Below are 12,489 nucleotides of genomic sequence, written 5' to 3'. Positions count from 1 at the left end.
TCATGTGTTTGATGTTTTCATTTGCAAATTTCTTAACTAGATTTTTGGCATACTTACTTTGACACATAAAAATGACATCATGCATTTTTTTAATTTGCAAACCAAGAAAGAAACTCAACACACCAACCATGCTCATTTCAAAAGTAGATAACATACACTCAACAAAGTCATCAGTATGTTTTTTAGAGGATGCACCAAAAATTATGTCATCAACATAGACTTGGCAGATAAGGATTTCACTTTTAGACTTTTGAATAAAAATATTTTGTCTACCTGACCTCGTTTGAAACTTTTTTAATTAGATACTCAGTCAGTCTTCCATACCAAGCACGTGGTGCTTGCTTCAAACCATAGAGTGACTTTTTAATTTGTAAACATGATTCAAATGATGTGGATCCTCAAATCCTTTAGGTTGTCTTACATACACTTTCTCACACAAAATCCCATTCAAAAATGCACTTTTGACATCCATTTGAAAAGGTTTGATTTTCATGTAGCATGCAATTGCTAGCAATAGTTGGACTGACTCAATTTCAGTGACTTCAATTTCACGTGTTGTGCTAGGTGTTATAACATGTAGGACAGCACCTGCATTTTCCAGTAAGATTGGAATTTCCAGAAGATCTTTCATATCATCTTCTGCTGTTTTCTTTTTGAGATCTGCACAGTCATAAAAAACAACATTAACTGATTCAATGATAGTTCTTGTTCTTATGTTGAACATACGATATGCACGACTATTCGTAGCATAACCCACAAACAAACAATTGTCACTTTTCGAATCAAATTTTGCAAGTTGATCCCTGTCATTCAAAGTATAACAAACACAGCCAAAAAACATGAAAATATTTAAATTTAGGCTTCTTTCTCATGATTATCTCATAAGATTTCATGGTTGAACCACTTCTTAAATACACCATATTCGAAATATGGCATGCATTGTTAAGGGCGACCTCTGCTCAAAATGCTTTGAGATGTTCTTCGAAGCTAGCATTACTCTCGCCATTTCCTGCAATTTTTTTGTCCTGAGTTCGGCTATGCTATTTTGTTGTGGTGTTTTTGGAGCCGAAAACTCATGTGAAATACTTTTTCTGTGACAAAAAAATGAGAATGAAGAGTTTTCAAATTCCTTACCATGATCAGTCTTGATCTTTCTCACCTTCAATTATGGAAGATTGTAATCCTTGTGATTAATTGTTTAGAAACATCAAAAGTGTCCGACTTTTCCTTAATAAAACTTACCCATGAGAAACGTGAGAAATCATCGAGACACGCAAAAGAATACTTCTTACCTCCGAAGCTTTCACTTCCATAGGACCCATAAGGTCCATGTGCAATAACTCAAGACAACGTGTTATCCCAAAGTATGGCAACACGAGGTGTGACACGCGAGTTTGCTTACCCTTTTGGCAATCTCCATAAACATATGGTATACCAGATGATAGATTAGGCATACCTCATACTGCATCGTACTTACACAAATTCTTCAGGGTTTTGAAATTCACATGACCGAGTTTTTGATGCCAAAGGTCAAGTTAACTGACTTGCACATGTTTGCATGTATCTTCTCCACCTATTTTATAGCAATTGTCTGAAGACCTTGTTCCTGTCATAATGCACACGTTAGTTTCATTAAAAACCTCAAACTTGACATGTAAATTATCATAACACAATTGGCTTATGTTTATCAAATTTGATTTTAATCATTCTACATGAAGTACATTGTGGAGCTTTGGTAGTCCTTCGACATTCAATGTTCCCTTTCCAACAATCCTTCCTTTAGCTCCCCCTCCATAGGTTACTCTACCACCTTTTTTATCAACGTAATCAGTGAGATGTTCTCGTGATCTTGTCATATGGCGTGAGCTTGCACTATCAAAGTACCAATGACCTGCAATGTTAGTTTTTAATGATGTATAGACAACATTACAGTGAGTATTTACCTTTGGTACCCAAATTTGTCTTACTGTAGGTCGACGATTGGAGGTGTTGCAATAAGTATTGGGCAACATTCGGGGCAATATCCAATTCGCCTTTGAATTCATGCAGTCTCTCTTAAGTTTAAAGCAATAGGGCCTGATATATCCAGACTTAAAACAGTAATGACACACATACCTGCATTTTCTTTGCATCGAAACAAGTGCCGCAGGTTGTCTTTTTGGTGGAGGGCTTTTACTCGAAGATGTAGATTGTGAATGTTTAGAATAATCAGCTTTTCCTTTCACAAAAACAGTATATTTAGATGATTCACCAATTTCAAACACAATGTATTTGTAACCTAAACCCTTCTTTTCATCTCTTTCCATCAGAAGTATGGATTCAAGCTTAGATGTGCTTGAATTGAACTTGGTTAGTGTCTCAGTCGCCTTCTGAAGTTCATCCTTGTTCTTACATAGTTCCAAGTCCTTTTTGCTCATGATTACTTCTAGTTTGACAACCACAGCTTTTAGCTCAGTGTTCTCCTTCATGAGAGTTGTGTTAATCTTATTTCTTTTAATCCAATCAGCATACAACTCTTATAAAGCTTCTGTACACTCTCAAGAGTGATTTCTTCATCATCAGCTTCTAATTCATCATCTGCACTTGAGTTTCCAGAAGTTGTAGAATTAAAGCACAATGATTTTGAACACGTGTTGCGCCCAGGTGTGGAAACACCTAAGGGATTTACCTGCAGCCAATGTTTTTCTTTCAAAAGTGCAGGCAAGGAGGTGTGATTGTTTTCTTCATTGGATTCATCCTCATCATATTCCTCATCGCTTAGAGAAACATTGTACCCTTTATTCTTGTGAGTTCTATTTGCACATTCATTGGTATATTGTCCAAATCCATTGCACTCTCTACATTGTACTGAATCATACTTCTTTGGATTAGGCTGACACTTTCCTTCATTTCTTTGTCAAAACTGGCCTTGGGCAGGAAACTTCTATGGTTTTTCAGGAGCTGGTAGACTAGGAAACTCTGATGGTTAAGTCCTGCCTTCTTTTTGTCTCTGATTCTCTTCAAATAAACCCCTAATTTCTTTGTGATGTAGGAGATAGAGTCCTAACAAAGATCTGATTCATTAACCTCTTGGGATAGTTGAAGAAGATCATTATATGAATCATTAGAAACTTGGAAAGCAATAGTTTTTCCCTTGACCTTTTTCTGCATGTCCATGTTCATTTCGAAGGTACGAAGTGAACTTATCAAATTCTCCAAAGCTATCTGAGTTGTATCCTTAGCCTCATCAATTGCACATTTTTTATGTTGCACATAACCGAACCGAACCGAAATATTTAGTCATAACCGAACCGACCGAATTAATTTTCATAACCGATGAAAACCGAACCGAATTAAAATCGGTTAATTTGGTCGGTGGCCGAATTAATCGATTAGTTTAAAAAAAAATTGTTATTTAACTTTAATTATATATGTAATTTTTTTTTGAACACTACAGTTTACACAAATACATAAAAATATAAAATCACACACATCACAAATATATAAGTTTTGTTTAAACACAATTAATACATATTATATCGATTTTAAAATAAAAAATTAAAATATTTTAAAAAATTGATAAATAAAAAAATTTATTAAATAATAATATTTATTATATCGGTTAATTCGGTTAACCGATTTAAAAATTTTGAAAACCGTACCGAACCGAATTAACCGATATAACTGAATTTTTTTAATTTGAAAACCGAATTTCCGAAATAACCGAACCGAATTTCCGAATTGGCTCGGTTCGGTCGGTTAATTCGGTTTAACCGAAATCTTGCTCACCCCTAGGTAGGATGTTACTACATCCGCTTTCATTCCATACCCAAAAATCCTCATATCCGATTAACTATTTATTTAATCGGATAAAAAATCTTCTCAACACCCTCATCCATTCGGTTGGGTATCAAATTCTCAATCAAGTTGGGAGGAAATTGTAATCCTTAATTAAAGGAAGTTGTCTTCACCTTTATAAGCTCCGTTGATCGAGGTTCTCTTTCTCAAAATGCACCCTCTTTTCCCTAATAAAGCACCTTGGACGTATTAAAGTGGCTCTTCTTTCCAAAATTGTTGATAATTAATTTTTGTTAAAATTTAAATTTAAAAAACATAAATATATATTATTATTTTCATAATTATTCTTTCTCATGTACTTGGTTCTATGACATTAATATTGCCATTTTCTCAACAACAAAAAAAATGTATTTCAAATGTCATCGTTATTGAGTGAACATAAAATTCATCATAATTAACATGTAATACTATATAAACATGAAATGGATGGATTTGAAGTTTATGGATTTACTTCTCTAAACAACTAAAATATATTTGAAATCTTCAATTTAAAATCCTTCCACCCAAGCGTAACCTAAATAAATTCGATGAAAGATTTAGTAGAATTGTTATTTAGCTTGTCTCTCTTAGTGAAGAATAACTAACCGTGAACTTACTTTGAAAGTCATAATAGCATTGTCTAGATAGTGGGATGCAAAGAGGCCATAAGGAGTCAAAGAACCTCAACAAGCTAGAGTTGCATGATCTCTTTATCGACATCATGATTTACGAGTTCGAGTTGGGCATCTGGATTGATAAGATTTGCCCACATCTCAGCCAACATGCTCTAGGTGTTGTTGTAGTTATCCTATCGGACAATGTAGAGTCTACATGCAAAAACTCTACTGAACAGATTAGCAATAAGGTCATATTACTCTTCGTTAATAAGTTTAATAAATTTATACGCAATAATCAATCTAAATTAAATCTCACCATAAAAAAAGACCAAACAGTTTATAAGCAAGCTTCCTTTAACTATGACAATAAAAACTACTTTATTACTAAATGTAACAGACCTAAGATGGACGAGAAGAAGTCTTTTGAGAAAAGATAGTTCAAATATGATAAGAAGTCATACAAAAAGAGAGATAAGAAGGTGCTTGTTGCTGAGAAAAGTAAAAGCAAGTAGACAAACCCAAATACAGATGCATCCATCTCTGAGACTTCATCCAATGAAAGTGATTAAGAACCGATTCGGTGCTAGATGGCTGATGTCAAGCTGGATAATGCAGATTATGAGGTATTTGATTTTAGTTTTAATGAATTCACACGAGAGGATTTCATTATTGCACTGCATGACATAGTAGATGAATACAAAAGATTTTCGCATTCATTCGATGGAGTTAAAACGGAGAACAAAAATTTTATGGATAACTCAGGCACCTCGAGCTGCACACAACGAAAATAATTTTATAGTCTAAGGGTGAAAATCAATCTACTGACCATAGAGAATGGCAATAAGCGAATAGTATTTTGATTAATTAATGAATATATGTAAATCGATATTGATCCTTATTTTCCAAAAAATAAAATAGTTACGAATTATTAAAAAATAAATTTAATAAATTTCAATCCTATTTCAACACTTCCACAAAAAATAAATAATGGTATCAATTATAATCAAATGTTGTTTATAATATTTTATTATACTGATTAATTTTATGTATTGAATTTTAAGTATCGGTATCATGTGACAATATTTATCAAATATAGAATCATATATTCTTAATTATATTTTAAATAAATTAAAATTATTTAAAGCAACCATTTTTAATTTAATAATATTAGTAATATTTCAACAATTCCATAAGGAATAGAAAATATTTGGTGAACATTGATTGTAATTGAGAAATTGCCAAAATATTTGACCAAAGATTTAGTGAGATTGCCAAAATATTGTTCATGAATCTGCAATCGTACATGACCAAAGGTAATCCTCTCCTTCACTTCCTCCTACAATTCCTCCTACATATTTAAATTAGATAAATAAATATGTTATATCATATATTACTCAAATTACCAATTAATATCTCTGTCAATTCTTACCTTTATTACAATAAAAAATATATAATATTTATGGAAATATTGAAATATAATAAAAAAAATTTACTTTAAAAAAATTTTATTTTAATTAAAAACTATTCACACCATATCATTAAGGTACATTATTTTATATATCCTTTTTTCTTGAAATTCATCTCTTTTATTTATATATTTTAATTTAATTTTTCGACTCTCTTTTATTTATTTGAAACATAATAAATACGTGTATATGCAATTTTCTTTCTTAGTATACCAACATTGAATGATTGAATATTATGTGAGATACTCTTGATTGTTGAAACAAAAGTTCCAAAAATTTTATGGAAAGTAAAAATCTTTTATTAGATAAAAATAAAAATTTTAATTTATTCATAACTTTTGAGATTATATTATTTATTTATTTATTTTAATTTTAATTTTTTTATTATAATACTAAATTTAGTATAATTATGAACGAAAAATATGAGTAGATGATATTTCTATTAGATATTGAATTGTGCAGGACTGATGGATAGAAATACTATCTTGAAAGACAATCTTACATATCGTAGGTTGGAATTTGATTGAGAAAAAAATAAAGAAGAAAATATCATTTGCACTCTTTGTTGGTGTAAATCATCATGCAAACTATAATTTTTGGTGTAGCATTGTTATATGATGAAACTGCTTAAACTTTCATGTGGCTCTTTCATACATTTGCTAAAGCTATATGAATGGAAAAACTCCTGCAACTATTCACACCGATCAAGATGCCAAAAGCTTAAGTGGAAAAATGGCCTGAAACATACCATCGTCTGTGCATTTGGCACATTTATCAAAGTGCAGCAACACATCTTAGTGTTGTTTTCTCGAACTTTAAAGAGTTTTCAAAAGATTTCAGTTCTTGCATATATAAATTTAAGGAAGAAATGGATTTTTTGACAGCATGACCTGAAATGTTGAATAAATATGATCTTCAAAGTAATACATGGCTTGAAAGTATGTTTAAAATTAAGGAAGAATGGGCTCTAGTATATGGAAGGCAAACGTTTTGTGCAATATATGACTATTACTCAGGGCAGCGAGAGTATGAATGGCGCTTTGAAAAATTGCGTAAATTATAAGAACGATTTGTTTCAATTTTTTCAATATTTTGTAGATTGATTGGTGATTGTCGCTATGAAGAGTTGAAAGCTTATTTGCGGCCAAACAATAGTACACGTGTATTTTTCTTTCCGGTCAAAATTCTAAAGCATGCAGTAAGTTTTTACATGCATGAAACCTTTCAATTATTTTAAAATGAGTTGAGCAAGGCGCATGATTCAAAGGCAGAAGTTGTTTCTGAATCTGAATCTATATCCCACTATAAGATTTCACCTTTTAGTAAACAATATCAACATACTCTTACATATGATTCCTCATATGATAAGATTTCTTGTAGTTTGAATTTGATAGTTTATTGTGTTCTCATGTCCTCAAAGTATTCATTCACTTGTAGAAATGTCATGAGAATTCTTGAGTTTTATATAAAGAAAAGGTGGACCAAAAACATCTTCACCACCTACTGATAAAAAAGAAAAATCTTTGGATGAGATGAACGAAGAAGGTAAAAATATAAATATCGAAATGTGATACAAAGAACTATATCGATTGCATAATCAACTCATGACAGAAGAGACATATGAACGGGCAAGAATTAAACCAATTTTGGAGAGCGGTTGTAATGAAGTTGTAGTAAAAGGATTTAAAACTAAACCAAATTCAAGAGCAAAATCTGCTTTGGAAAGAGCAAAAAGGAGGACGTCAAATTATAACAAAGACAAGGCATCATTCGTAAATGATACTGATACCAATACTGAACATGTAATTAATTAAATAAATTTTTGGGGTAATGTTCATCAAATTAAATCACTTGCATTCATCTCGGCGTCACTTTCTTTATTTTGAAATTATAGAGTTCTCAAATTCACTCTTCTAGTTGGAGTAGATTTGACACAATCATGTCACATGATTCATTTACTTATAAGTATTACTTTCGTAGATTATGATTTTCTCGCATATATATCTTATTATTAAATGTGTAAATGCAACGGCATAATTCTGGAGTTTTTTATTTGAACGACTGAAGGCAAAGAAAAACAGGGGTGTCAAAATCAGATACGACCCATCAACTTGACACAGTTCAACCCGAAAAAAATAAGGTTTTGGTTTGGAGTTTTCGGGTTCGGGTCAGATCGGGTTGGACCCGATAGCTGACCTGAAAAAAATGATCGGGTTGGGTTGGGTTCGGGTCAACCCGGGTTGATCTCGGTTTGGTTTACTTTAAGCTTTACTCTACTGTTTTTCTTCACCATTTAGTTCACTGGTTTTTTACGAAAGTTTACTGTACTTTATCGCTCGATATATTGTGCAACATAAATCACTTGCATTCATCTCGGTGTTACTTTCTTTGTTTGGAAATTATAGAGTTCTCAAATTCACTTTTCTATTTGGGGTAGATTTGACACAATCATGTCACGTGATTCATTCACTTATAAGTATTACCTTTGTAGATTATGATTTTTCTCGCATATGTATATCTTATTAAATGTGTACATGCAACGGCATAATTCTGGAGTTTTTGGTTTGAACGTTTCATCAATTGAAGGCCAAGAAGAAGATGCTAGGAACCAAGATATAGATCACTACTCAGCCTGAAAAATAGAAGATATCTTGGTCTTGATGTCCTCTCCCTCGGGTCTCAACCTATTCGTACATATCTCTCGATTTAAAACACAAATAGATCAAAAGACCTCTTATTCACACGAAAATTAACATTTCGGAGTTTACCTTTTTTTTTTTTTGAAGCATTTAGAAGATATATAATTTTCCATATTTACTTAAAATTCTTTCTAAAATATCACGAAAAATATATTTTAAGGTTCAACCTCTACTTTTTTATAAAAATCCATTAAGAGAAGGAGGGGGGGGGGGGGGGGGGGGTACTACTTGACAAATTGCTTTCTAGATGCTATCTATCCGTTCAGGATCCGGCAACAATAATTCTGACCAAACTCAAAAAACCATTCATTTCTTTTTGTTTTTTGATAAGAAAAATACCATTCATTTCAATATAGAGTAGGAAGGTCATATATTATCATAGTAGAGATGAGCATAACGTGGAGTATGTAACATTCATAAGCAGGTGAATGGTTACCACGAAAAAGGAATTGCAGTTTTTCTTCTCTTTCGTCGAGCTTAAAATTTAAAATAAATCATCAATAACTTATGTTGCCTCACTGAGATTACTGCTGCCAACAAACAAACTTTCATTAAACCATTGTCCATGAAAGCTAAATACACCCATCTTAAGCCTATTCGGAGTCGAAACTATTAATCATCATCTGATGAATCTGTGGCTGATTGTCTCCCAAAGTCACCAGCAACATTTGTATCCTGAAAGCACAGAAAATGACTAGCTTTTTTAACATGGAAAATCGAGATAAATAACTTTCACAACCGATGAGCAGTTAATCGTCTATTCATATAACATAAATGACCGAGGATTCAGCCAATCACAGTTTTGTTCTTTATCTACTAAGGCAATCATGGATTTTATCTTTAGTCCTAAAAGGTTCCTCTACTCTTTTCAAGCAACCGATCAATTTGATATTTTTAAACATCAATAATTACTAGATCAACCCCCTTTTTGTCATGCTACTTTCTCCGACAAGCATAACATAACCTACACAACCATATTATTTATCATATGTCAAGTTTGAAAAACAAATTTACCATAAACCATATCACTATTAAAACGCTCTCAATGTTTTAACTTATTATTTGTGTAGGATATCCCGTACTAAACAACAATTCTCTCAATAACACTGCGCACATCAGATATTAACTAACTAGTCTTTCTGTCCGAAAATCTAAAAAAAGAACCAAAATTAAATTATCATGATGGGTAAATTATTAATTAATACTTTAAGGACCAAACCAGGTGCTTTTGAACCCCAAGGAATTCACGGTGTGATAAGACATAAACCAAAGAAAAGATTACCTGCATCTTATCCCAATCTTTCAACCTGGGGTGCGTTAGCATGTAATCATCACGCAGAGGGGCCCAAGATGGAGCTTCTTCATCCATAGAACCACTGGGTGTACCAACCTGCAAGATTTCAAACCACAATAAAGTCCAATCAGGAACCAAAGGAATTGGGTGGCTCCCGGAAAAAAAATGTTTAATCACATGGTAAATGAGTTGATAACCAGAACCTTAGCAGCAGCCTGGGCAGATTGTGACGATGTCTTGCCCAACTCCGAAAAGAAGGCTTCTTTCCTCCGCTTCGTCATTACTGACATATTTCCATGACGGTTATTGCAACAAAATCAGATAATGCAAGAAAAAGTATGATTTGAATTCTCACCGAATGCTAATTCATACTTTGGAAAAAAGTCCTTCGGTATTTCATTCTTCGCATAGATTGATAGTTATTTGCATTAAAATTACATGTAACAGATAGTGTTATATATCTGTTTTAAAATCAATAATGGATCGGCCTTTAGTCACTAGACATGAAAATCACAAACCAATGTTTGACTTCATTTCCAAGAGATTCTCATTTTCCCAAAATGAACCATGCCAGGCTGCGCCCAACACCTTGGACAACTTTGACAACCACGTTTTCATTCATTCTCAAAACAACACAATTATTATATTTTAATGCAATGAAACTATATTTTGAAATTCCAAAATGCCATAACAAACTATTAAAAATTCAAATAACCCAATGCACTCTCACATGATATGACATCATCAATAAAAAATTGTTTCTTTCAGGGAAAAAAACCCAAATATTCTGCAAAACCCGTAATTCATCTTCAAATAAAACAAACAGTACCTCTGGTACTGTTCAAGTTAGTCACACCAACCTCAGAATTTACCGTACACACTACAAACATAACTCTTAACACCTCAGATGCAGTTTGTTTCTCAAACCTGTCTCAAGTTCTAAACAAATTGAAATTCATGGGATGACATCATATTCCAAAACATATGATCCAATTTCAGTTCCATAATAAAGTAATTTAGCGTATAAACCTCTATTCCTCAATGGACATCAGCTACACATCATAATTCTCAGACTAACTATGAAGAAATCACATAATCTATTTGACCTAAAAGTCTTCAATATGATTCTACAATCAACAAGGCTTTACTTTTTATATACATAAAACCTACAGACTTGCGCATGCGTAAAGCAAGCACGCATTTGAATATGAAGAATTAATATATGTTGGAAAATAATGAAAAAAATTAAAATAAAAGATTTTTCTAATTGGATTCCATAATTCCAAGAAATATAATATATGTTGGAAAATAATGAAAAAAATAAAAATAAAAGATTTTTCTAATTGGATTCCATCATTCCAAGAAATATAAGTGGAACAAAGAAAGAAATACCATGAACAAAGAAAGAAATACCAAGAACCAAGTATATGGGAGATTGAATAGAAAGTCAACCGTAATCACATACTTTTCTCATCTTTTGTTCTCGAGGGATTTAAGCCTTTCTGAGCATTTTGCGCCTTGTTTACCTGTGTGAAGCACAAAACAGAGATACAAAATGCAGCAAATTGTGCTATGAACAAGGGCAAAAATTGAAGAAAATGGAAAGCATGAGCACTAGAAGGTAATGTACAAAGTTGGCTCGAAAACTTACAGCATTGAACAACTTGACAACTGTAACACCCAGCAGTACACATGGCAATGATAAGATCAAATCAGTCTCTTGACAAAAATAAATGAGCCCATTCAGTCGTTTTAAGCAACAAAACAATTTGTACCTCCTTTAGTAGCCACTCCCAACAGAAACTTTTCATGTGCATCCAAATAATTAGTAGGCTTCACATGTCCCTTCTCACCTTGCTTCTCATCAAAAGAATCGATAAACAACAAAACACTATCAATCAAAGAGCAAGTAGGAAAAAAACAAGGTACATCCTTAAACCAAGTCTAAATCAATAAAACCCAATACCAAACGCTTCTCTTTCTTTGCCTCCCCCTTTACTTTCCTTTCCGCTTCTTCAGCAAGTTTTTCACCTAAAAGCTTCTTATGAGCAGATAATACAGGGCCCTGCAAACAAAACACATTCAGAGTTCGTACTCTAATTCCTCTAGAGCTCTATTTTAATTAAAAGATTTTTCACTCTATAGTAGACGTCCAAGTCTTCGACGATCATTTAAAGAAATACACTTTCTTTTAACAAAACAAATGAATTAATCTCTAATATACTAGAAAATTCTTTACACTTACTGTGATACAAATATATATACCTCCCTCAACCTAAACACAGCCTTGAGCAGAAATAAAGTTTTCCAGAAATTCAGCTTACCAACACATTCGAATCCTCACCGCTCTTCTTAGCAAGAATTTTCTTAAATGCCAACTTAAAAGCTTTAATTCCCTCTGTAAATTTTGTTACACCAGGCTGGATTCCGCCCTCTTCGTCTTCTGAAACTTCATTCTCCTCCTCGACCCCTAAGTCATCGTATTCACCATCTTCGTCCGAATTATAATCCCTAGCCCTTTTTTGAAAGAACTTTCTGTCAATTTTGCTCATAGCCCATTCAGTTTCTTTCAACATCCTTTTAAGAAAATCTAACCA

The 12,489-nt window shown here is 32.7% G+C and overlaps 1 protein-coding gene across 1 annotated transcript; it reads right to left on the bottom strand.

Moving 5' to 3' along the window:
* Window positions 1–9,010: 9,010 nt before the first annotated feature.
* On the bottom strand, window positions 9,011–12,489 carry LOC142541461 (uncharacterized). The gene is made up of 8 exons (XM_075647998.1): window positions 12,217–12,489; window positions 11,859–11,957; window positions 11,668–11,749; window positions 11,544–11,563; window positions 11,358–11,418; window positions 10,096–10,175; window positions 9,881–9,988; window positions 9,011–9,273 (listed from the first exon to the last, which is right to left on the bottom strand). The coding sequence occupies exons 1-8, from the start codon at window positions 12,466–12,468 to the stop codon at window positions 9,211–9,213; spliced, it is 765 nt and encodes a 254-aa protein (XP_075504113.1). The 5' UTR covers window positions 12,469–12,489; the 3' UTR covers window positions 9,011–9,210.

Source organism: Primulina tabacum, chromosome 1 (assembly GCF_025594145.1).
Source record: "Primulina tabacum isolate GXHZ01 chromosome 1, ASM2559414v2, whole genome shotgun sequence".
Classification (NCBI taxonomy): Eukaryota; Viridiplantae; Streptophyta; class Magnoliopsida; order Lamiales; family Gesneriaceae; genus Primulina; species Primulina tabacum.
The sequence above is the reverse complement of the archived record's forward strand: the minus strand, read 5'-3'. Positions and strand labels throughout refer to the sequence as shown.

What these genes read in the sequence shown, in the direction of transcription:
- LOC142541461 (XM_075647998.1), bottom strand. Translation starts at nt 12,468, where the DNA reads ATGTTGAAAGAAACTGAATGGGCTATGAGCAAAATTGACAGAAAGTTC. An exon ending in CAAAGAAAGAGAAGCGTTTG is followed by an intron (nt 11,750 to 11,858) that starts GTATTGGGTTTT and finishes TTTGATGAGAAG; the next exon opens with CAAGGTGAGAAGGGACATGT. An exon ending in CTGCCCAGGCTGCTGCTAAG is followed by an intron (nt 9,989 to 10,095) that starts GTTCTGGTTATC and finishes GAAATCTTGCAG; the next exon opens with GTTGGTACACCCAGTGGTTC.